At 42.2% G+C, this 27530-nt stretch overlaps 1 protein-coding gene across 14 annotated transcripts in view; it reads right to left on the bottom strand.

Annotated features, from left to right (window-relative positions):
- Lekr1 (leucine, glutamate and lysine rich 1) overlaps window positions 1-27530 on the bottom strand; it is a 176721-nt gene that overhangs the window by 82389 nt on the left and 66802 nt on the right. For all 14 annotated transcript variants that reach the window (XM_087626828.1, XM_087626818.1, XM_087626812.1 and 11 more), the window contains 1 exon segment: window positions 24036-24221. In XM_087626828.1, the coding sequence (XP_087482954.1) occupies window positions 24036-24213 (178 nt within the window). In that variant the 5' untranslated portion in view covers window positions 24214-24221.

Below are 27530 nucleotides of genomic sequence, written 5' to 3'. Positions count from 1 at the left end.
TCCTCACCTTCAGAGAGGCCTCCAAACTGAAAATCGACAGAGAAACTTCAGAGCTAAACCCTAGAGAGCCACAGGATAGTCCAGCTAACAGATTCCTCTCGGTGGCCCATGGTGGTTTGTAGGAAAACAGGTAATAAAAGAGAGAAAGCAATTCTGAGTGGAGAAACAGTGCTAGCAGAGCACACAGACGGACTGTGGAATATGGGAAGGACCAGGAGCAGCCCTCAGAGCTACAGCCCTCTCATCTCTGACGACGTACCTCAGGGGAACGTCTTCAACAAAGGGTGCTGGAAAAACTGGATGTCCACATTTGGAAGAGTGAACTTAGATCCTTGCTTTCACTCTGCACGAAGGAGCCTATGTGTAATGAGTCTGAGACTTGAGAGCCTGCTAGAGGGGAACACCAGATATGAACCTGGGCAAGGGCTTTGACAGATGACTCCAGTGGTACAGGAAATAACCTCTAAGAGTAGACAAATGGATTACATGAAACTAAAAACAAAACAAAACAAAACTCCCCTTAGCAAAGGAAACACATTTGCAAGATAGACCAAATGAGATAAAACCTTTGTCAACTACACACCACTTAGTGTCTGAAATAAACACATAAAAACTGAATAGAAAGTTCTCAGAAGAAACATAAATGACGAATAAATAAATGAAAAATGGTCAATATCCTTTGCCATCAAATTGACAGTATTTTGAGGTTCCATGTATTATGGAGAAACATTTACAGGAGAGAGAGAGAGAGAGAGAGAGAGAGAGAGAGAGAGAGAGAGAGAGAGAGAGAAATGGGGCTGATCATAAGTGTAAGGCAGAGAAGCTTAGCCTTAAGCTTCAGTGACTGTCAATTACTTGAATGAATCCGTGTTTTACCATTAAAGTATTTGCAGCGAGGCCTTCATGAGAACTGATGTTACGCCAAGTGGGAAGGAGGTGGTGTGCACCTCGAGCTGCACGGGGCTCTCTTCCTCTTGGCTTGTGCTCAGCTGTCAGTAAAACAGGCAAAGGACAAGAACTGCTTCTCAAAACAGGCTTTTCAGGAGCATCAGACATGCACATGGTGCAGACACACAAGCAGCAAAATACTCGTGCACATAAAAGTGAGGCTATGAAAAATAAAAATAAAAACAACAAATTTAATAATATTTTGAGATGAAAAGATTGCATAAGAGAAAATGGTGGCTATTATAAAATATTATTCATATTTATGTCTAGAAGGATACACTGGAAATGCTCACAATTGTATCCGAATGATGATTGCTTCATCAACAGTGAGCATACCTTATTTTGGTGAGAGAAAACAAGAATCTTATTAAAGTGCCTTAACACTAACTAGACCATCTTCTAATTCACCCCATAACCTGTCGGTGTTTCTGGCAAGCCTTGCCCACTGTGGGTTCACCATTCCCTAGGTGGGAAGGGGAGTGTGTTGAGGTTTATGAGGATGGAGAAAGGAGCTGGTGTGGGCATGCTTGTATTAACTCGTTCCTTTCTCCTCTCGACTGTAATGCAATCTTACCAGTTTTCCCAAGCTCAGTTATGTGATTTCCCTGTTAAAATGCACTGTAACCTGAACTGTGAACTACAAGAAACCCTTTCTCTCTTAAGTTGATCTCCTGATGGTATTTTATCACAGCAACAGAAAGACAACAGTATCAGCAATTAGCTAGTGGGAAAGAAATGAGGGCTACGATGTGGCTAAAGAAAAGTCAGAGAGAGCAGGATGGATATATCTGGGCTGGAAGGGGAGACAGTGCTGGAGATGAAGAGTGGGGAGAGAGGTCCAAGATGGCTGGGGGAACGCGAACTAGAGAATAAACCAGTTACAACTATGTAGAGGGAAAAACAGTCTGAAGGGGAGACAGTCTCTCCTTTCCTAGTAGAAAACTCTCATACTCCAGATACTCGCACAGTGGAAAACCACACAGAATAATGATCATCTTCAGCTCCCCAGTGTAGGAAGCAAACACAGTGGCACAGAAAAACAAGCTGCTAAGACTGTGGCAGAGACCAAGTGGCTTCTGCACAAGCTCATCTGACTTCAGAGCTCAGTGTGGCCTCGGTCAGAAAGGAGTTCCTGTCTAGTGTTTAGTCTAGTTTTCTGGCTTGCAACTTGTCTAGATAACGGAGAAAACTGTGCTTCTGTGTGCTTAGGTGGTTCCTACTTTGGGAGATGAAAGCAAGCAATTTGCAGTATTGCAGTGTGACGCTGCTCTGTTGAGGGATGCTGAAATTATAACTAAGAGATTCTGTTTCTGTCTCTTCTGTATGAAACCAGTGCTTTTCAGGGAACTTGGATGTAGCTCAGTGGGGAAGTGTTTACCTAACCTGTAACCAAAAGGAGTGGGGAAATTACCACCTTTCCCTTATATTATGAGTCAACTTTACCTTACTGTATCTGGAGTTAAAAAGGGGACTTCAAAAGGAATCGTAAAGAATGGGCAAGTTTCTACAATGCATTTGCTCTGAAAAGGTGCACGTTGCAGGGGAGGTGACAATGCAAATCTGTTGAAAGCCTTCGCCTTCTTGCACACAGCAGTGACTCCTGAGTGAGTCTTGGCCACTCCCTGCTTCAGTTATGAAGCCCAAGAGCAAGCAGGCAGACAACTGCTCTGCTAAGACTTCCCAGATGGTAAATCAGGGGAGACGAATGGACCCTTTGAATAAGAGAGATTAAGAGTGATGGTTTGTTTTCTTTTTAGCTTTTCATTAACACATTCACATCACGGCTCCCAAACCCCACTCCTCTCCCCATCCCTCCATATTCACTCTCTGCCCTTGCAACCTCCCCTCCAAAAGGGGGGAAAATCAAAGCTGTGGTGCCCACAGTTTTACTTGCAAATGTTCATTGCAACGAGTCATTGGTCTGGTTCAAGGCTTCTAACTTCTGCTACACTACAATGCTGGATCCTCACCAGGACTCTCTGATATCCTATTGTTGCCCTGTGTCGTGGAGATCCTGCAGCTTTGGTTTTGATGGACAGGCCCTTTTATGGGCTCCAGCAGTTCATAGATGGGGTAGTCGGTGTGGGCCATGGACTGGGGCTGGGCGGTAACAGGGTTGGTCAGTCCACCAGCTCTCCTGCTTTGCCTAGGTGAGGGGCAGGCCATCACTTCCATGTTCACACCAGGGCCAACTCTCCACAAGGAGCAGGGACAGCTCTCTCACACTCACACCCTTAGGGCCAGCTCATCCCTGTCCTCACTACAGGGTCAGCTCTGCTGTGCTGCCCAGGTGAGGTGCAGGCCTGATCTCACAAGTGTTGTAGCTGGTGAGGGAGTGAGGGGCAGGCCAGCATCCCTTAGTGCAACAGCTGCTGAGGGGCAGGGCCAACTCTGTGCAGCCCACAGATATCAACATAGTCCCAGACCAGGGGTGTCTGCATGCCCTTGGTGCTACCATGGGTCATGGACACTGACACAGACCCCTGCTGCTGCAGGGCCATGGGCCTAGACACGCCCCTCAGTGGCATCACAGGCCAGGACTGCACCATGGCCTCAGGTGGCAGCACAGGCTACCCACATCAGGCTGCTCCTCACCACCCCGGAGTCGTCCACCTCTCCTCACTGTACACATTTGCTTCTCCCTCTCTCTCATCTCTGCAACACATACTTGCTCACCCGCCTGTCCACACTAAATAGAGGTAGGCAGGCCTCTGGGTGTCTTCTGCCCACCAGGGCAAGCAGGACTTTTGATTGGCAGGTTTTGTGACTAAAAATATATCTAAGGACATCCTAATACAGTAATCATAAATCCAACTATGTGGTTTGCTGTTACAGAACGGCTTTCAATGTACTTTAGCGCTGCACATCTTTGTATTTCTAGCATCGCTACACTGTCTCCCTCTTCTCCTAACTCTTTGAAATAGGTAATGGAAGTTACCAGATTCCCATTGATAAATGTATAGTCAAGTCAAATTTGGCTTGGAACCAAATTAAAGGACCAGCAGCAGAAATATGCAGGCACAGGAAGCAAATGCTGACCCCTGGAATTGGTCCATTGTTATTCTCCCTTCCCAGACCCCACATCACCACCCCAGCTGACTTTCCCACTTTACTAGAGAATTAAGGAGCACAGAGTCTACACATACTTCTGCATAGATGAGACAACAAACACTCTGCTGGCACACAAAAAGCCCACACATTGCATGACTGTATTTTAAGAAATGCCCAGCATAGGTGTGTGTGTGTACTCCACAGCGTACGTGTGGAGGTGTAAAAATTCTGTGGATTTGGTTCACGTCTTCCACTTTACAGAGTGCTAGGAATCGAACCATCTCTTAGGCAAGCATTTTTAACCTGCCGAGTCATTCTGATGTCCCTTGAAGCTTTTTCTTTCTTTTGAAAAGTTTTCTAGATGTACTCATTTTATTATTTTATGTGTATGAGTACTCTCCCTGAATGTGTGTGTACATGCATGCCTGGTGCTCATGGAGGTCAGAAGAAAGCAGCAAATTCCCTGCGACTGGGGTGATGGTGGTTGTGAGCCACCATGTGGGTGCTGGGAATCAAACTCAGGTCCTCTGCAAGAGCGATCAGTGCTCTTAACCACTGAGCCATCTCTCCAGACTCTCAAAACATTATGAAAAGGATAGAAATGCTCTACAACAGAGGCTTTAAACCTGTAGGGTGTGATGCTTGGGGTCAAACCACCCTTTCACAGGGGTCTCCTAAGATCATTGGAAAATAACAGATATTTACAGTACAATTCCTAGCAGTAAATTACAGTTATGAAGTAGCAACAAAAATTATGTTATGGTTGGGATCCCCAAAACATGAAGAACTGTATTAGGGGTCACAGCATTGGGAAAGTTGAGATCACAGCAATGGTCACATAATCCTGTGCATAGCCTAAAATCAATAAACTGCACACCTAAAATGGGTGAATCAGAAAATATGTAAATTATACCTTAATAATGCTATTTTAAAAATATTTAATTAGGATGTTCAAGTATTTTATGTAAAATGACATCATTAAAAGGCTGCATTATTTATTAAACCAAACAGGTTTCTAAAAGAAAGTGTTTCAAAGTTTTTTTTACTTGGGACAAATTTGAAAGTTGGTTAAATAGATTCGGGGAGAAGTAACAATGTAGAGATAATTTATCTGAACTGTGTCTTCCAGTATTTGTGACTGCTGACAAGGAGCAAAGGACACTTTATTCTACCAGGTAGAAGGACAATCATTTAAGTGGACTGATTTGTGGGTCACAATGACCTCTGAGAGGACTGTAATCAATTGAGATAAATTGTGCATTTTGGAAGTAATATTAGTGTGCGGCGCTAAACATAAAATTACAAAACTCACGTAAATAAATCTTTTATAAAAGGGAGTTAAGGATTTAGTCTTCAAAATTTTATTTTGCATGTTAATTTTTTCTGGAAAGAACTAAACTTTAGCATAAGGATTAAGCTGCTATTGACAGCCTATTATCTGTCTTACAATCATACAAAGCAGAATTGGCATATTCATTTAAATATTGAGCATGCATATTTCAAAAGATAAGCAAAAGGAAATGATGGGAAAATAAAGTTACACGGTTTTTTTTTTGAGAAAAGTAATTACCATGGAAACTATATACTTGAACCAATGTTGAAAATGTTCAGTGTCATTTTAAAAGAAAAAGTGAACATAAATATAGATGTTTATCCTCAGAAAAAAGGGAATAGTGTCAGCTTGAAACAAATCAGAGCCTGAAGGGACTGACCAGGTTGTAGTTCAACCGTCATAGTCGATTCTGACAGACAGCATGTCAGAGAGTCACCTGCACTGTGCATGGTGGCAGGGCCATCACCTTACACTGGGCCTGAGAAGCCAGCAATGAATATCACATTGGTAGGAAACATGAAACTACAGCTGAGGCAGAAAATACAACAGAGTCACAGTTACAGTTTAAAATGGAGAAAAGTCCATAGTAAAGATGAATTCTCAAGGTAAGAGATATGGAGAAAGTGGGGGTTTTATTGGGGAGTGGAAAGAAAGGATAATGCAGAGGTAGAGGAGGGCAAGAGATAAGTAACACTAAGGATGTTTAGAAAAGGTAAACATTATTTTATAAACCCCCCCCCCACACAGAGTTTATATAGAGTTACTGTACACTTTCCTCAAGAGCCACAAACTGTTTAACAAGAATTATGGTACCAGGCAGGGGAGACTTCCTGAAGAGTAGTAGTAGTTAAGCGAGTCCAAGAGACGTCCCCAGACAACATAGGCTACTGGTATGGCCTTTGCTTGCCTCCTGGAACTTGAAGGTAAAACCCTATTGCAGAAGACAAGGCACACTTTGGGAACAGGACTTGGGGAAGTTGAGCGGAGCTGACACAGAAACCTCCTTCCTGAGCAGTTGCTCGCACACCAAGAGAGGAGAGCAATGGCTGGTCCTGCCCAGCTGTAAGCTACAAACCAGGACCACGGCAACAATCCCAGCTGGTGCAGTGGTGGTATCTTTATCCTGACAAGAGTCAGCAACTGCCTAACAGACTTAGGGCCCTATCAACAGGACCCATGTCCAATACTACAAACCTAGCCAAATTACTCGCAGCTGGAGGCCACATGTCCCAAGACGACTGCTATTGCCATTTTCTAACAATATAAATTTTAATTGTTTCTAAATACTTATTCTTATGCTTAAAGATAATTGTAGCCCTCACCCCTCATTAAAAAAAAAAGCACTTTCTGCAACAAATGTAGACTATTATAGAGATTCATAACTGGTCAAAACACGGAAAGGATACCAGAGGGTAAGCAGGCCCGATTGACACAGTCACTCAAGTGTAAGTTAACGTGAGAGCTAAGCCTCACATTTTCAGTGTAACAGGGGGTTAACTCCTGATGCTCCTGGCTGTGCCCTGCAAGTGCTGGCATTACAAATGTGCACTGCCGTGCCTGCCTCTCTGAGATCATTCAACAAGGCCAGGTTTCTTTTTCATTCTGAACTGGTCCCCAAGAAAACATTCTCAAGATGACTTCATCACCAGTAGGTTAGACAAACATAGTAATAATTTATATGAACCAATAAGACTTGGCTGTGAAGTCCGTGCACGAAGTTAAAATGTAGAGTTGTGTTTAATTGGAAGCGGTTGACCCTCGGGGCTATTTATCTGCTTCGTTGTTCAGCCGTCTCCCAGCTTAGGTGCGATTGCTGGTTGCACACTTGAACTAATCCTTCATGTGTGATTTTCAATCCTCTGTGTGTCATGTATGACACACATGCTATTGCCAGCCTGCTGCTTGTACGTTTGGGCAAGTTTTGTAACCTCAGAAAATCTCTGTTGTTGGAGCTGAGCTCTAACTCGCCTTCGCCGCACAGCAGACTCACCTCTGTCCTCTGACACGTGCCGCTTTCCTGGTTCTGTGTTCTCTGAACTTGGTTTCACTGACTTTTCTTCATTGCCCTAAACACTGATTACAGAATTTCACTCCAGCTCCACTTCTAGATTTGCTGATTGGTCTACTCTGCAATTCATGGCCATTTACAGCAGCAAGACATCAGGAGGAAGTAACTACATATGCAAAGGCTGGGTGGCCAAACACAGCTCCTCATTTCTAGACTAAATACTCTCTGTTAACAACCAGTTCCAAATGCTGGGACGACAGATAATTCTTTCCAGGTCCAGTGGCCTGCAGGACCAGAGGAGATGGCAGGTCAGGGGGCTGTACTTCTTTGGACATAGCTACTGTGTATTCAATAAATAGATCTGTGGCAGGATTTTAGCTGGGAGCTAGCAGATTCCCAGCTACATTCTAAGCTTGGTTCTTCAACCTTCTCGGAGATTCTGACTACCTGAAGACTATCCTTTCAATGACTAACTTCCTTTGTGCCTGGAATTGCACATGACAACTGTTAGTTGAAAAACTTTGGTCTGTGCCAGAGCCAACCCAGTGCCACAGCTCTCTGTGCCTACATCCCTCAGGGAGAGAGCTGGTCTCCCAGGAATGCTGACACACTTGGGAGCACAGGTGAGACCACCACTTTTGTTCACAGGAACCCGCCCAGAGCCCTCAGGACACAGGAACCAAGGAGTAGTCTGGGATAGGATCCTTTTAGTTTCAGTCTGTACCCAGAGCTGACCTTGTGACACAGCTCTTGGTACCCAAACCACCAGAAGAGAGCTGGTCTCCGAGGAGTGCTGACACACACTTACAGGAGGATCAAGCCACTGTCAGAGACAGCAAGACCAGATAACCCTAGAGATAAGCAGATGGCGAGAGACAAGTGCAAGAAGCTAAGCAACGGAAACCAAGACTACTTGGCAACGTAAGAACCCAATCAGGGACTAGACAAGGCCTCTCTCTCTCTCTCTCTCTCTCTCTCTCTCTCTCTCTCTCTCTCTCTCTCTCTCTCTACCTATTCAGTATAGTACTTGAAGTCCTAGCCAGAGCAATTAAACAACAAAAAGAGATCAAAAGGATACAAATTAGAAAAGAAGAAGTCAAAATATCACTATTTGCAGATGATATGATAGTATACTTAAGTAACCCCAAAAATTCTACCAGAAAACTACTTAAACCTGATAAACAACTTCAGCAAAGTGGCTGGATATAAAGTTAACTCAAACAAATCAGTAGCCTTCCTCTACTCAAAGGATAAACAGGTTGAGAAAGGAATTAGGGAAAAGACACCCTTCATAAAAGTCCCAAGTAACATAAAATACCTTGCTGTGACTCTAATCAAGTAAGTTAAAGTGACAGAACTTCAAGTCTCTGAAGAAAGAAATTGAGAAAGATCTCAGAAAATGGAAAGATCTTCCATGCTCAAGGATTGGCAGAATTAATATAGTAAAAATTATCATCATGCCGAAAGCAATCTACAGATTCAATGCAATCCCTGTAAAAATTTCAACTCAATTCTTTACAGAGTTAGAAAGAGAAATTTGCAAATTCATTTGGAATAACAAAAAACCCAGGATAGCTAAAACTATCCTCAACAATAAAAGGACTTCAGGGGGAATCACTATCCCTGAACTCAAGCAGTATTACAGAGCAATAGTGATAAAAACTGCATGGTATTGGTACAAAGACAGACAGATAGACCAATGGAACAGAATTGAAGACCCAGAAATGAACGCACACACCTATGGTCACTTGATTTTTGACAAAGGAGCCAAAACCATCCAATGGAAAAAAGATAGCATTTTCAGCAAATGGTGCTGGTTCAACTGGATGTCATCATGTAGAAGAATGCAGATTGATCCATGCTTATCACCCTGTACAAAGCTTAAGTCCAAGTGGATCAAGGACTTCCACATCAAACCAGATAACTCTAATAGAAGAAAAAGTGGGGAAGAGTCTCAAACACATGGGCAGTGGGGGAAAATTCCTAAACAGAACACCAATGGCTTATGCTCTAAGATCAGGAATCGACAAATGGGACCTCATAAAACTGCAAAGCTTCTGTAAGGCAAAGGACACTGTCATTAGGACATATAGGAACCACCTGGAGCACTTAACAAAATGAAAGGTTTTCTCATATTGGCGACTGTAACTCATGTATAGGACAGATGTGGAAGAATGCACTTGTTAAACAAATCCCTTTACTTATCCAACCCTCTGAGCCACCACACATACCAGTAATACAGTCCCAGATGATGTCCTTGTAGGCAGGGCACTGGACAGCACAGCCTAGGACAAATTCTTAGGCGATCAGCTAGGTCAGTGGACAATTCTAGTAAGGGAAAAACCTTCTTTGTCTTAACTAAGGGAAAGGCGTTGGGCATTTTCAGGTGCCCTTTTGGACTTCACTGTAATGACTAATGGGATGGATGCACAGGCTTTGGCTTGATGAAGAGCTGGGTTTGAATCTCATCTGCAGAACCAGGGACTACTGTATGTGTAACAGACGATAAAAAGCATGCAAATTAGTCAGAGAAATGCAATGTGAGGACCACAGGAGAGGATGTGTACTGCTGGAGCCTGCATTGAACAAGGAGTCCCGGAAATGACTTCCTTTTCTTCCCTTCGTTATATCCACAAGCCCTATGTTCACTAGGACTTCTTTCATTCGGAAAAAGGTTGTTTCTTGACATGAGATACCATGGTCTTGGCAGGTTTGATATTCTTCTAGAAAACTAAAATAGTAAACTAAATTGCTTATTTTATGAGCCAAATTCAAAGATAAACATTTGAAATATGCTTTCAGTTAGGGAAAGAATTTTACTTTGAGAAAGCGGTTTTAAGTATACAGAGTTTATTTTAGCAAGTTTATCCTAATTGTATAAGTCCATGTTAAACAGCATGGCCTACTATTTTATGTTAGAATGTATTTAATTTTATAAACACATATTTAATTTGAAATAGTTTTCAAAATACAAAAATACATCATTTTCCCACTAAAATGATTCATGCAGCAATAAACTGGAGTTTCAATATTAATAAGAGCCCACATTGACTACATACAGTTCCTGGTGGCTACATACAGATGAACTTGTGGATGTGTACACATTAGCGTACTTATGTCTTCGCTTTGTCACCTGAGAGCGCATAAAGCAAGTAATAGCCCATATTCATGAACACACTGACTCCTGATTTGGAATGACAGCCTGCAATGAAGGGAATCACAGCTCCTTGGAGAAGTGGCTGGTTCTAGCACTGAGGCACAAAATGGCCAAGATGAGCTTTCTTAGTGGTTCTAGAAAGTAAGAACAACACCCCATGTTGATGCGATTATGTCAAAGAAACAGAGCAATCAACTGAGAAAACCTCATAGCTATGTTGTTTGAGAAAAAAAAATACTACTGGATTATAACCTGTACTGGCTAGTTCATGTGCCAACTTGACACAAGCCAGAGTTATCACAGAAGGAGCCTCCCTTGAGGAAATGCCTCCATGAGACCCAGCTGTAAGGCATTTTCTCAACCAGTGATTAAGGGGGTAGGAACCATCCCATTACGGGTGGTGCAGTCCCTGGGCTGGCAGGTAGTCTTGGGTTCTAGAAGGAAGAAAGCTGAGCAAGCCAGGGGAAGCGAGCCAGTAAGTAACATCCCTCCATGGCCTCTGCATCAGCTCCTGCTTCCTGACCTGCTTGAGTTCCAGTCCTGACTTCCTTTGGTGATGAACAGCAATGTGGAAGTGTAAGCTGAATCAACCCTTTCCTCCCCAACTTGCTTCTTGGTCATGATGTTTGTGCAGGACTAGAAACCCTGACTAAGACATAACCTCAATATAAATATCAATGAGCCAATACTCAAGTAATTTAAGAAATGGAGAGAAGAGGCTAATCCCTCATGCAGGATAATTCCAAATAACTAATACATATTTTTCCCTAATAAGGGAATGCTGAAGTTTGTACTCCAATCTGAGCTGCATATAGAAGGCTCATTTCTTTCTTTCCTTTTTTTCCTTTTTTTTCTTTTTTTTAAAAATTAGATCTTTTATGTATTTACATTTCAAATGTTATCCCCTTTCCTGGTTTCCCCTCTAGAATCCCCTATCCCATTCCCCCTTCCCCTGCTTCTATGAGGATGCTCTCCTTCCCACCCACCCACTCCCATTTCACCACCATGGCATTCTCCCACACTGGGGAATCCAGCCAGAAGGCTCCTTTCAAAGAGGGCAGCATGGAAAGGAAGGGAGGGCTGCCACTTTCCCAGGGTGCCAGATAAGTAGTGCTGCAGCCAGGTGACCAAGGTCAACTGACATCAACACTCGTAAATCACACTGCAGGCAGTGTTTATTTTTGACAAGGCATAATGATAACAATACTCACTCTACCTCTGTGCTTCTCCTTTCCCCAGCCCACATAACTCCAGTGTAACTATAACAAAGACATCAGGTGATCTAACAGAAGGGCATCCTACAACATACCTGACCAGTGTCCTTCAATAGCAATATATGAATCACGAGGAGCCCGAGAGGTCATGATAACTAAGTCTAATGTGAGGAACAGAAAACTCATAGGTAACTTGTTGAGATTAGCTCCTCAGTTGTAGCAAAGGTGCTGCAGCATTAGCGGAACAGGGAAAGGCTGCAGAACCGCATGCTGTATGACCTCATTTCAATATGAACCGCACCGTGTACACATGCAGGCTCTATCTCTTGCTCCCGTTGCCTAACAAGACAGCTTGCGCCTCTCTCTCAGCTGCATAGAGACCACTGTCTGACTGTTGTACCAACTCTCTAGCAGGGAACCTAGTGTGACAGCAAGGTGGCTTGCTCTTCGTTGTTACTGTGCTTCAAGGAGTAACTTTGCACACGTACACTTATTATTTCATTAGCTAAGGAGGTTGCTACACGTTAATCCTAGAGTAGAACTACATCATCAAAGTGGGGGTGCATTTCTGATTCTGACAGATACAAACTATTTCTGGGAGCTGTATCAATTTATAGTGCCCCTAGCAATATATGAAAATGTTTCACAATGCCAACTGCCTGTTGCATTCTTGGGTTCTGTGAATACATAGAAATCTGGTCCACTAACTGCTTGGTTTTTCTTTGATCTTTACAATAGTTAACTTGGATAGTGCCTTATTTTGAGAGAGGAAATGTTGCAACTGAGCTGCAAACCGTCAGACTTTTTAAGAGGATCAATTATTCACACAATAAAGAATCTCACAGCGATTTGTAATTTCAGCATTACTCGGTCCTGTGTGATAAGTCCCATAAAGTTATTTTTGTGCTACTTATCCTTCTGTGTTTTCAATGTGTCCTCCACAGCCAGAATCAGCACCTGGTCCGAGCGGTGTCCAGGAATCCACACCCTGGCTGACATCCACTGCGGCAGTTCAAGGGCAGGGGGATAATCCATTGTAAGAGGGAGGAATTTCATTCTTGGAAGGAATGTCAGAGCAGCTCTTAGGCAGAACTTGCTACCACAGGCCTGCTTTTCTAGTTCATAAAACCAGCACACTATATACTTCAGTGACATATTTCAGGCCACAAATACAAAAACTTCATTTGAATACAACTTCATACACTCAATTCAGAAATGATGTGTTCATTCTTATAATAAATCACTAGCAAAAAAGTGGCTTAAAATGTTTCCTGATTTCCTTCCAAACCTTTCATAATGTACCTGAAAGTTACATGTCCAGACTCAGTCATGTACTGCTAAAAAGCTGTGACAACATCATTCTGAAATATGCTGGCCAAAATCTTAAATGTCTGGTCACAGTTGAGGTAGTTGGGAAGAAACAAGATTTACTCCCTTTTCTGTATGGAAACCCATTAAGAAATGGTGCCACCTTTTCTTTTTTTTTTTCCCCCCATTGGTTATTTCTTTTTTTTTTTTTTTCTTTTTTTTTTATTAACTTGAGTATTTCTTATATACATTTCGAGTGTTATTCCCTTTCCCGGTTTCCGGGCAAACATCCCCCTCCCCCCTCCCCTTCCTTATGGGTGTTCCCCTCCTCATCCTCCCCCCCATTGTCGCCCTCCCCCCAACAATCTAGTTCACTGGGGGTTCAGTCTTAGCAGGACCCAGGGCTTCCCCTTCCACTGGTGCTCTTACTAGAATGTTCATTGCTACCTATGAGGTCAGAGTCCAGAGTCCAGGGTCAGTCCATGTATAGTCTTTAGGTAGTGACTTAGTCCCTGGAAGCTCTGGTTGCTTGGCATTGTTGTACATATGGGGTCTCGAGCCCCTTCAAGCTCTTCCAGTTCTTTCTCTGATTCCTTCAACGGGGGTCCTATTCTCAGTTCAGTGGTTTGCTGCTGGCATTCGCCTCTGTATTTGCTGTATTCTGGCTGTGTCTCTCGGGAGAGATCTACATCCGGCTCCTGTCGGCCTGCACTTCTTTGCTTCATCCATCTTGTCTAATTGGATGGCTGTATATGCATAGGCCACATGTGGGGCAGGCTCTGAATGGGTGTTCCTTCTATGTCTCTTTTAATCTTTGCCTCTCTATTCCCTGCCAAGGGTATTCTTGTTCCGCTTTTAAAGAAGGAGTGAAGCATTCACATTTTGATCATCCGTCTTGAGTTTCATTTGTTCTAGGCATCTAGGGTAATTCAAGCATTTGGGCTAATAGCCACTTATCAATGAGTGCATACCATGTGTGTTTTTCTGTGATTGGGTTACCTCACTCAGGATGATATTTTCCAGTTCCAACCATTTGCCTACGAATTTCATAAAGTCATTGTTTTTGATAGCTGAGTAATATTCCATTGTGTAGATGTACCACATTTTCTGTATCCATTCCTCTGTTGAAGGGCATCTGGGTTCTTTCCAGCTTCTAGCTATTATAAATAAGGCTGCGATGAACATAGTGGAGCACGTGTCTTTTTTATATGTTGGGGCATCTTTTGGGTATATGCCCAAGAGAGGTATAGCTGGATCCTCAGGCAGTTCAATGTCCAATTTTCTGAGGAACCTCCAGACTAATTTCCAGAATGGTTGTACCAGTCTGCAATCCCACCAACAATGGAGGAGTGTTCCTCTTTCTCCACATCCTCGCCAGCATCTGTCACCTGAGTTTTTGATCTTAGCCATTCTCACTGGTGTGAGGTGAAATCTCAGGGTTGTTTTGATTTGGGTGCCACCTTTTCTTATGGTTCACATTTCAAGTTCCTCCAAAGTCCTCAAATAAATGATGTCCAGACTTTAAAACAGAAATTTCCAGTCCCCAGCTCCGAAAAAAAGAACCAAAAAAAAAAAAAAAAAAAGAAATTTCCATTGGGAAGAGAATTAAGTTTGGTGGAATTTGTTAAGAATAACTGTCCACCGGCCCGCAGCAGCTCTCTGCTCCCAGACCCGGTGAGAGAGAGACCCAACCGCCTGGTCAGGTGGGCACTCCTGAGGCTGCAGAGCGGAAGAGACCACCAACACTGCTCACCCCTGCCCACATCCCTGGCCCAAGAGGAAACTGTATAAGGCCTCTGGGCTCCCGTGGGGGAGGGCCCAGGAGCGGCAGGACACCTGCCTGAGACACCACCGGAACCTGAAAGAAACAGACCGGATAAACAGTTCTCTGCACCCAAATCCCGTGGGAGGGAGAGCTAAACCTTCAGAGAGGCAGACAAGCCTGGGAAACCAGAAGAGACTGCTCCCTGCACACACATCTCGGATGCCAGAGGAAAAAGCCAAAGACCATCTGGAACCCTGGTGCACTGAAGCTCCCGGAAGGGGCGGCACAGGTCTTCCTGGTTGCTGCCGCTGCAGAGAGCCCCTGGGCAGCACCCCACGAGCGAACCTGAGCCTCGGGACCACAGGTAAGACCAACTTTTCTGCTGCAAGAAAGCTGCCTGGTGAACTCAAGACACAGGCCCACAGGAACAGCTTAAGACCTGTAGAGAGGAAAAACTACACGCCCGAAAGCAGAACACTCTGTCCCCATAACTGACTGAAAGAGAGGAAAACAGGTCTACAGCACTCCTAACACACAGGCTTATAGGACAGTCTAGCCACTGTCAGAAATAGCAGAACAAAGTAACACTAGAGATAATCTGATGGCAAGAGGCAAGCGCAGGAACCCAAGCAACAGAAACCAAGACTACATGCCATCATCGGAGCCCAATTCTCCCACCAAAACAAACATGGAATATCCAAACACACCAGAAAAGCAAGATCTAGTTTCAAAATCATATTTGATCATGATGCTGGAGGACTTCAAGAAAGACATGAACACACTTAGGGAAACACAGGAAAACATTAATAAACAAGTAGAAGCCTACAGAGAGGAATCACAAAAATCCCTGAAAGAATTCCAGGAAAACACAATCAAACAGTTGAAGGAATTAAAAATGGAAATAGAAGCAATCAAGAAAGAACACATGGAAACAACCCTGGATATAGAAAACCAAAAGAAGAGACAAGGAGCTGTAGATACAAGCTTCACCAACAGAATACAAGAGATGGAAGAGAGAATCTCAGGAGCAGAAGATTCCATAGAAATCATTGACTCAACTGTCAAAGATAATGTAAAGCAGAAAAAGCTACTGGTCCAAAACATACAGGAAATCCAGGACTCAATGAGAAGATCAAACCTAAGGATAATAGGTATAGAAGAGGGTGAAGACTCCCAGCTCAAAGGACCAGTAAATATCTTCAACAAAATCATAGAAGAAAACTTCCCTAACCTAGAAAAAGAGATACCCATAGACATACAAGAAGCCTACAGAACTCCAAATAGATTGGACCAGAAAAGAAACACCTCCCGTCACATAATTGTCAAAACACCAAACGCACAAAATAAAGAAAGAATATTAAAAGCAGTAAGGGAAAAAGGTCAAGTAACATATAAAGGCAGTCCTATCAGAATCACACCAGACTTCTCGCCAGAAACTATGAAGGCCAGAAGATCCTGGACTGATGTCATACAGACCCTAAGAGAACACAAATGCCAGCCCAGGTTACTGTATCCAGCAAAACTCTCAATTAACATTGATGGAGAAACCAAGATATTCCATGACAAAACCAAATTTACACAATATCTTTCTACAAATCCAGCACTACAAAGGATAATAAATGGTAAAGCCCAACATAAGGAGGCAAGCTATACCCTAGAAGAAGCAAGAAACTAATCGTCTTGGCAACAAAACAAAGAGAATGAAAGCACACAAACATAACCTCACATCCAAATATGAATATAAAGGGAAACAATAATCATATTCCTTAATATCTCTCAATATCAATGGCCTCAACTCCCCAATAAAAAGACATAGATTAACAAACTGGATACGCAACGAGGACCCTGCATTCTGCTGCCTACAGGAAACACACCTCAGAGACAAAGACAGACACTACCTCAGAGTGAAAGGCTGGAAAACAACTTTCCAAGCAAATGGTCAGAAGAAGCAAGCTGGAGTAGCCATTCTAATATCAAATAAAATCAATTTCCAACTAAAAGTCATCAAAAAAGATAAGGAAGGACACTTCATATTCATCAAAGGAAAAATCCACCAAGATGAACTCTCAATCCTAAATATCTATGCCCCAAATACAAGGGCACCTACATACGTAAAAGAAACCTTACTAAAGCTCAAAACACACATTGCACCTCACACAATAATAGTGGGAGATTTCAACACCCCACTCTCATCAATGGACAGATCATGGAAACAGAAATTAAACAGTGATGTCGACAGACTAAGAGAAGTCATGAGCCAAATGGACTTAACGGATATTTATAGAACATTCTATCCTAAAGCAAAAGGATATACCTTCTTCTCAGCTCCTCATGGTACTTTCTCCAAAATTGACCATATAATTGGTCAAAAAACGGGCCTCAACAGGTACAGAAAGATAGAAATAATCCCATGCGTGCTATCGGACCACCACGGCCTAAAACTGGTCTTCAATAACAGTAAGGGAAGAATGCCCACATATACGTGGAAATTGAACAATGCTCTACTCAATGATAACCTGGTCAAGGAAGAAATAAAGAAAGAAATTAAAAACTTTTTAGAATTTAATGAAAATGAAGATACAACATACTCAAACTTATGGGACATAATGAAAGCTGTGCTAAGAGGAAAACTCATAGCGCTGAGTGCCTGCAGAAAGAAACAGGAAAGAGCATATGTCAGCAGCTTGACAGCACACCTAAAAGCTCTAGAACAAAAAGAAGCAAATACACCCAGGAGGAGTAGAAGGCAGGAAATAATCAAACTCAGAGCTGAAATCAACCAAGTAGAAACAAAAAGGACCATAGAAAGAATCACAGAACCAAAAGTTGGTTCTTTGAGAAAATCAACAAGATAGATAAACCCTTAGCCAGACTAACGAGAGGACACAGAGAGTGCGTCCAAATTAACAAAATCAGAAATGAAAAGGGAGACATAACTACAGATTCAGAGGAAATTCAAAAAATCATCAGATCTTACTATAAAAACCTATATTCAACAAAATTTGAAAATCTTCAGGAAATGGACAATTTCCTAGACAGATACCAGGTACCGAAGTTAAATCAGGAACAGATAAACCAGTTAAACAACCCCATAACTCCTAAGGAAATAGAAGCAGTCATTAAAGTTCTCCCAACCAAAAAGAGCCCAGGTCCAGACGGGTTTAGTGCAGAATTCTATCAAACCTTCATAGAAGACCTCATACCAATATTATCCAAACTATTCCACAAAATTGAAACAGATGGAGCCCTACCGAATTCCTTCTACGAAGGCACAATTACTCTTATACCTAAACCACACAAAGACACAACAAAGAAAGAGAACTTCAGACCAATTTCCCTTATGAATATCGACGCAAAAATACTCAATAAAATTCTGGCAAACCGAATTCAAGAGCACATCAAAACAATCATCCACCATGATCAAGTAGGCTTCATCCCAGGCATGCAGGGATGGTTTAATATACGGAAAACCATCAACGTGATCCATTATATAAACAAACTGAAAGAACAGAACCACATGATCATTTCATTAGATGCTGAGAAAGCATTTGACAAAATTCAACACCCCTTCATGATAAAAGTCCTGGAAAGAATAGGAATTCAAGGCCCATACCTAAACATAGTAAAAGCCATATACAGCAAACCAGTTGCTAACATTAAACTAAATGGAGAGAAACTTGAAGCAATCCCACTAAAATCCGGGACTAGACAAGGCTGCCCTCTCTCTCCCTACTTATTCAATATAGTTCTTGAAGTTCTAGCCAGAGCAATCAGACAACAAAAGGAGATCAAAGGGATACAGATCGGAAAAGAAGAGGTCAAAATATCACTATTTGCAGATGACATGATAGTATATTTAAGTGATCCCAAAAGTTCCACCAGAGAACTACTAAAGCTGATAAACAACTTCAGCAAAGTGGCTGGGTATAAAATTAACTCAAATAAATCAGTTGCCTTCCTCTATACAAAAGAGAAACAAGCCGAGAAAGAAATTAGGGAAACGACACCCTTCATAATAGACCCAAATAATATAAAGTACCTCGGTGTGACTTTAACCAAGCAAGTAAAAGATCTGTACAATAAGAACTTCAAGACACTGAGGAAAGAAATTGAAGAAGACCTCAGAAGATGGAAAGATCTCCCATGCTCATGGATTGGCAGGATTAATATGGTAAAAATGGCCATTTTACCAAAAGCAATCTACAGATTCAATGCAATCCCCATCAAAATACCAATCCAATTCTTCAAAGAGTTAGACAGAACAATTTGCAAATTCATCTGGAATAACAAAAAACCCAGGATAGCTAAAGCTATCCTCAACAATAAAAGGACTTCAGGGGGAATCACTATCCCTGAACTCAAGCAGTATTACAGAGCAATAGTGATAAAAACTGCATGGTATTGGTACAGAGACAGACAGATAGACCAATGGAATAGAATTGAAGACCCAGAAATGAACCCACACACCTATGGTCACTTGATTTTTGACAAAGGAGCCAAAACCATCCAATGGAAAAAAGATAGCATTTTCAGCAAATGGTGCTGGTTCAACTGGAGGGCAACATGTAGAAGAATGCAGATCGATCCATGCTTATCACCCTGTACAAAGCTTAAGTCCAAGTGGATCAAGGACCTCCACATCAAACCAGACACACTCAAACTAATAGAAGAAAAACTAGGGAAGCATCTGGAACACATGGGCACTGGAAAAAATTTCCTGAACAAAACACCAATGGCTTATGCTCTAAGATCAAGAATCGACAAATGGGATCTCATAAAACTGCAAAGCTTCTGTAAGGCAAAGGACACTGTGGTTAGGACAAAACGGCAACCAACAGATTGGGAAAAGATCTTTACCAATCCTACAACAGATAGAGGCCTTATATCCAAAATATACAAAGAACTCAAGAAGTTAGACCGCAGGGAAACAAATAACCCTATTAAAAAATGGGGTTCAGAGCTAAACAAAGAATTCACAACTGAGGAATGCCGAATGGCTGAGAAACACCTAAAGAAATGTTCAACATCTTTAGTCATAAGGGAAATGCAAATCAAAACAACCCTGAGATTTCACCTCACACCAGTGCGATTGGCTAAGATCAAAAACTCAGGTGACAGCAGATGCTGGCGAGGATGTGGAGAAAGAGGAACACTCCTCCATTGTTGGTGGGATTGCAGACTGGTACAACCATTCTGGAAATCAGTCTGGAGGTTCCTCAGAAAATTGGACATTGAACTGCCTGAGGATCCAGCTATACCTCTCTTGGGCATATACCCAAAAGATGCCTCAACATATAAAAGAGACACGTGCTCCACTATGTTCATCGCAGCCTTATTTATAATAGCCAGAAAATGGAAAGAACCCAGATGCCCTTCAACAGAGGAATGGATACAGAAAATGTGGTACATCTACACAATGGAATATTACTCAGCTATCAAAAACAACGAGTTTATGAAATTCGTAGGCAAATGGTTGGAACTGGAAAATATCATCCTGAGTGAGCTAACCCAATCACAGAAAGACATACATGGTATGCACTCATTGATAAGTGGCTATTAGCCCAAATGCTTGAATTACCCTAGATCCCTAGAACAAACGAAACTCAAGACAGATGATCAAAATTTGAATGCTTCACTCCTTCTTTAAATGAGGAAAAAGAATACCCTTGGCAGGGAATAGAGAGGCAAAGATTAAAACAGAGACTGAAGGAACACCCATTCAGAGCCTGCCCCACATTTGGCCCATACATATACAGCCACCCAATTAGACAAGATGGATGAAGCAAAGAAGTGCAGACCGACAGGAGCCGGATGTAGATCGCTCCTGAGAGACACAGCCAGAATACAGCAAATACAGAGGCGAATGCCAGCAGCAAACCACTGAACTGAGAATAGGTCCCCTATTGAAGGAATCAGAGAAAGAACTGGAAGAGCTTGAAGGGGCTCAAGACCCCAAAAGTACAACAATGCCAAGCAACCAGAGCTTCCAGGGACTAAGCCACTACCTAAAGACTATACATGGACTGACCCTGGACTCTGACCCCATAGGTAGCAATGAATATCCTAGTAAGAGCACCAGTGGAAGGGGAAGCCCTGGGTCCTGCTAAGACTGAACCCCCAGTGAACTAGTCTATGGGGGGAGGGCGGCAATGGGGGGAGGGTTGGGGAGGGGGGAGGGGGATGTTTGCCCGGAAACCGGGAAAGGGAATAACACTCGAAATGTATATAAGAAATACTCAAGTTAATAAACAAAAAAAAAAAAAAAAACAAAACAAAAAAAACAATAACTGTCCATCTGGCTTCAGTTATAGACAGACTGTCAATGAAAAGCTACATGTAATTCCTTTAATCTGGCCTCTGTCACAGTTAAGACATACCCTATCTTTGTTACCTACTAGCTTTGTAACTTAATACAAATTACTTAACTTGACTAATGCTGTATTTCTTCACTAGTAACAAGAGCATAATGATAATAATTAACTCCTGGGGCTACTGGAGAATGAAACGCAGTAACAGATAATGCTTAGTGTGTGATGGGCCAATAGCTAGTGCTCAGTAGACGTCAGAAACTGTCAGGACGTGTGGTACGGTGAGCACAAGCAGCTCCAAGGGACCTGTTAGGGACAAAGCCTGGCTTCAACACTGTTTGCTTGGGGAAATCTGAAAAGACTGCATTTTATATTTCAAAGAAACTTATAAGAATTGACTGTGTGCTCAGCAAAAACCTATGTCATTTTAATTTACTCACATTTTACGAAAATTGTCTCATCAATATTCATAATCTAAAGCTTATTACATTTCTTTCTTTTAGTCCCTTTGTTGGTTTTGAGAGCAGACTGATTTTAGCCTTGTAGTATGAACTGAGAAATGCACTCAATTTTTTGTTTCTTTTAAAATATTATGTAGGAGTTGGAGACTTAGCTCAGTACTCACTTACTAAGCACAAGGCCCTAGCATGGGGAAATGTTTTTGTAAAGTCAGGATCCTCAGTTTGAGAGTTTGGGGGGAATTTCTTTACAATATCTTTTGGCCTGGCCTGTCTGAGAAGATGCTTCTCTTTTTTAAATTATGATACTTTTAGCTTTTTGGAGTAAGTTATAGGATATATTTTCCTCATTTTTTTCCTTTTTTAATGTGTATACAGTATGCAAACAAGTTGCATGTATGTGGTGTGGGTATGCATTCGTAGGCATGCATGCATGTGTGTGTGCACATGGATGTCCAGTTGACACTGGGACTCTGGGAAAAGGAGAGTCTTTAGCCTGCCATGCTACCTGCAGGTGAGGTAGTGAATTCCTGGGCTCTGGCTCTTGTGACTCAGAACCTACACCAGAAAGGACTTTTGTTGAAGCAGCTGCCCTTGAGTTGTTGGTGCTCCTAGAAATAACCTCTCACCCACACTCCTGTACGTGGGCCAATAAAGAACTGCTTTACCAAGCTGGACTGTGACTTGGGTCTGCCATCGGAATATTCCCTGTTGAGGGTGAGTAGTGTTTATTCATTACTCCCAAGGGACAGTGTCACTCGACACATTCAGACTCCCAAGGGACAGTGTCATACGACATATCCAAGCTGCCCACTGTAACTGTTTGCTGCTCTTAGATCTACAGTAAGTAAAGGAAAATATGAAAAATGTGCAGTTTGGTGAGAAAGTAAGAGTTATTTAAAGCTGGAGACAAGGCAGATGTCATTCTTCAAGAGAAACTCTGTATTATAACAGTGGGGCAGAGCTTCAACAGAAAGACCCTGCCCACCAAAGCCATCGCCATGATGCAGGGAAATTAATTTGAAAGGAAAGGGACTGAACTGGGCAGTTGCTTCAAAACCTGCCTGCAAACGTGTTTTTCCAAGTTCAGCCATTAAGGTTGTTTTAGCTTTGTTTCCTGTTGCTTTGATACATGTCCATGACAAAAACAACTTAAAGAAGAAAGGGTCTATTCTGTTCACACTTGATGGTCCAGGCCATCTTACAAGGGACTCTCTGAGCAGTGGTAGAAGTACTAAGGGTTTGAGACTGTGCAGCTGCTAGTATAAGCACATAAGTGGGAAACCCAAGACTTGTTGATAAAAATGGCTAGAGTTAGTACTGAGAATACCAATTCTCTAAAATTTTATGCATATAATAAATTTCTAAATAGAATCCCTACTGGGATTATTAAGTAATGAAAATTGTCCTAAGTGTATGTGGAATAATAACTGTTTATGATGTAGAAGATAGTATAAAGTTTGGAGGAAAAAAATCACTAAACCTGACACCATTGTGGTGGGAATGGCACATGATATAGTCACTAGGGAAAAAGTGTTGTTCAAATGACCTAGCCATCATTTTTGCCTGGGTATTTATCAGCGAATCCAGAAGAAAGGCTCAGAGAGATATTTGTATATCATCTTCTCCATGGGCAGTGGGTAAGAGGTGTGACCCAAGTGTCCACTGAATGGGGAAGGAGGAAGCAAGATTGCCTACAGACACTGTGGACTGCTGTAACCAGTCAGGACTCGAGGGAATTCTAACACTTTAACAACAAGGATGGCATTATGCTATGTAATCCTCCTGACACACAAAAGTACCACACTGTACCATCTCACTTTCGTGTATGATGTCAGAAGAGTCAAACTCACACAGACAAAGCAGACAGGTGGCTGCCCAGAGCCTGAAGGGAGAGGATCTCAGTGGCTATCAATTTTCAGTTTTGCAATGTGAAAAAGTGCCACACATCTATTACAGAGAATGTAAAGATACGTTTAAACTTCTGAACTAAATAATTAGAAATGTTTGAAATGGTACATTTAAGGTAACCTGTTTTATCACAACCAAAATTATTAAAAATATTACAATTAAGCCATATACTCAAACATGAAGTTTTGAAAATCTTAATACTTTCTCCATAAACTGTTAAGATTTTAGAAGTAAAACATTTAAAAATGAAAATAAAATCTGGGTTTATCTTACACAACAGCACATGCTGGTTTCCTTTGGCATCCCAAACCAAAACAGCAAAGTAAACTCCGCTGTGTCTTGATGAAATCTTACCTTGTCTTTGAAAAGTCCCTCACATACATACCCACTAAGTCCCACCTCTTTAAATGGCAAGAATGCAAGGGCAACCGTGAACGTTTGTCAAAACATTATCACTGTTACTATCAGGCATACTGGCAGACAAGTTAATTAGCACTAGACTGTGAGGATATTAGGAACAAGACAGATGTCACTAACAATGGCCAGTTTCTGCCATCAGGAAGCTCCTCCTTACCCAGTGCCTCCTTCTGCAGCTCGTAGCACCTGGCTTGCAGGTTCACTTCATGCTGCTTGGACGCCTCCATCTGCTGAGACCTCAATATGGCTGCATCCGACAACACTTTGAGACATTTCATTTCCTCTTCCAGGCTTACCTTATTTCTCTGAGACACTGTCAGACTCTTATTTAACATATCTATCTCTGTGAAGAAAATTCAAAGTTTAATTCAATCACGTGTATATGTGAAAATAAGACGATGTTTCTGAGAATATGACTCCTAGCCAAAAGTTAGATTTACATGTACTAGCAAGTCTGGGAAGAAACAAGGAGAAGGGCTGGATTGATCAACGATGCACTTTTTTTAAGCCTTAAATTATAGTAAATATTAACACAGAATTTTTTACATTCTCATATAAACATGAGAAGTATAATACCTGTGGGGTGATAAAGGTTTTGTTGACATAAAAAGCAAATTTAAATGCACAGCATGAGCTGGTTGGGTAGTTTTTCTAAGACAGAACCTGGCCTACTTTTAGGAGGTAAGTGTGGAATGGACCAGAAGGATGGAACCCCTAAAACTAGCAAATTTGTGGATAGGAGGTACTTAATACTTAACGAATATATTTTAAGGATTCTAATGATATTCTGTCCCCTACAGAATTTACTGTAGCAATTCAATGTCATTACTCTCTTTCCATTTAATTTTTAAATGGCTTTTTACGGTTCTACTTACATTTCAATGTGCTAATTTCATGTAACCTCCTGGAAAAGGCACAGAACACATGATCGACCCATCAGAAAAATTATCAAGTTTTCCACTCACCAATGTCTTCAGCACTGCCAACATAAGCCACCACTAAGGTAGCAAACACACAATAAAATATATACTGTCACTTGTACAACGGCAACTAATTATGTTGATAGGGTGTGGCCTACCTGAAACTCTGGACAACTTTCTAGGAAGATTACCAGCTCCTTCTTGGCTAGCCCCTCCTAAGTTGTGTAGTGGGTTCGGGTGTGACTGGGTCTCTCACCATGTCGGCTTGGTTTATTGCTCTTGGGGGTTACTACATCTGCACGGGAAGGAAAACTCCAAGTGGACACCCACAGGACAGGCCTGGGAGCAGAAGCAGGATGGCCAACCGAAGAGGACAGGAAGGCTGGCCAGCAGATGACAGGGAGGCACGGAGAGAGACTCTCCTAAAGGATGGGGCAGAGTACAACCAAAATGCGATCCAGCCAGACTGGGGGCGTACACCTCTAATCCCAGCATTTGAGATGGCAGAGTAGGCAGGTATTTGTGAATTCAAGGCCAGCCTGGTCTGCACAGCAAGTTCTGGGCAGTGGAGAGGGGACATGGCGACCTGGTGAGATGAGAGATGGAGACAGTGAGAGTGAGCAAGCAAGAGGGGCTCAAGAATGAGTGAGAAGGAGCAGGAGCATGTGGTCCAAAGGAAGGGGAGGAAATGCTCTTTACATGGGTGCGAAGCATGGGGGGGAGGGGTGGGGGTGGGGGAGGGGCAGGGTGGGGGGAGGGGCGCGGGGGAAGTGGCTAGAGAAGAGGTCCCAGTAACTTTTCTCTTTTAATTCCTTTTCAATTTTTCAAAGGAAAAACCCAAATAAATAAATGGCGGGGCTGGGGATTTAGCTCAGTGGTAGAGCGCTTACCTAGGAAGCGCAAGGCCCTGGGTTCGGTCCCCAGCTCCGAAAAAAAGAACCAAAAAAAATAAAAAAATAAAAAAAATAAATGGCAGGGATCAAATGCATGTTTCCACCATGGCCCAGTAGTTGTATTCGTGGCATTTCCCCCACGGAGAAGAGCTACTCTGCTTGTAAACCTGGGTGACTATGAGCCTGTTTCTGTGAGTAATAAGCAGCACACTAGGAGTTTATGCTTTAAAAAGAAGAATGCAGCTTAACAAGGTGAGATGAGTAAAAGTGCCCTGGGTATTTTACAGCCATAGAGGCTGCTGCTTACGGCTGAAGACACTGTCCCATACTGTAACACCTCCTGTGTTTAAGTCAGAATGACACCGCTGAGCAGGACACACATGCTGCCACCTATTTATTGTCATTTGTCAGGCTGATTCCGCTAGTGAACACTGTGGTCTCTAAAATAACTAATGTCAATGTGACTTTCTATCTGGCATTAAGAGGCAGAATCTTCAATACAAGTTTATTTGTGAAATATAGTCTATTTCCATGTGTTCATGGAAAAGTGCGGCAAGCATTCTGAGCTAGCAGGCACATTTCCAGCATGGTATCAGGAGATTAACTCAGCCTCGATGAGCTCGATGCTCCTCTATCAGTTGCTCATGGCACTAACATACAATCCTATGTATACTTTCACGCGTGTTAGCATTTGTCCAAATCTGGGGTTCAGAATTATGACCCCCGCCAGGCCAACCAATGCTGAGACTTCTGTTTTAGCACAACCAAGAGAACAATCCCATCTTCACATATCTGGTCTGCATAGCTATCTTCCACCCCATTACGGAAGCCTTTTCTGAGCTAACCTAGATGCTGCACACCGATTTGCACACTTACTTTGCACTGATCACATATAAGCATATGACCTAGTATTAGAATATAGGTAAATCTAAGCCAGAGATAAGTCTATTTTATTCATTATTTATGCATTCATGCCTTAGAAATAACAGGAGATATTAAATTCATAAAGACTTTGTTCATATTAAATCTGAACTCTAACATAATTTTGTACTTGATTTCTAAAAGGTCAAGAGATTTGGCTCAATGGTTAAGACACTGACTGCTCTTCCAAAGGTCCTGAGTTCAATTCCCAGCAACCACATGATGGCTCACACCATCTGTAATGGGATCTAATGGTCTCTTCTGTTATGTCTGAAGACAGAAACAGGGTACTCACATGAAATAAATGAGAGAGAGAGAGAAAGAGGGGGGGTGTTTCCCAGTTGGAGGCACACTTGAGAGGCTGAGGAAGGCAGATCTCTGAGTTTGGAGCTAGCCTGCTCTACTGAGCAAGTTCCAGGACAGTGATGGGTACACAGAGAAACCCTGTCTTGCAAAACCAAAGGGGTGAGGGAGGAAGAAGACACCTGGAGCGGAAGCTGCAGCTTGGTGACAGGATATGTGTGAGGCCCGGGTCTGAGTCTTAGCAGCGACCATCAACAAAATGTATCAGCCAAAGCAAATACCAATCTCAAACAAATTAATTTCTTTATCTTATTAGGATTTATTTCTGTTCTTTGTAGCCCTGAGCTTAGGCAAGTGAATGTACAATTGTATTGGGTTATTATATTATTACAAAAATCCCAGAACCTTATTATCAGGGAAGTCCAATGTCACAGTGTGAGCCCATTAGTTCATCAACTTTACCTTTATACTTTACCTACAATAACAGGAAAGGCCTTTACAACTATAGGTATTAAATGAAGATGTAACACAAAATTGCATTAAGTTTTTTAAAGACCCTTTTATTTTGAAATAGTTTATGGACAGTTACAAATAGATGTATAGAGCGGTTCCATT

Source organism: Rattus norvegicus, chromosome 2 (genome assembly GCF_021556685.1).
Source record: "Rattus norvegicus strain SHRSP/BbbUtx chromosome 2, alternate assembly SHRSP_T2T, whole genome shotgun sequence".
Taxonomy (NCBI): Eukaryota; Metazoa; Chordata; class Mammalia; order Rodentia; family Muridae; genus Rattus; species Rattus norvegicus.
This window is presented reverse-complemented; position numbering and strand designations above follow the sequence as displayed.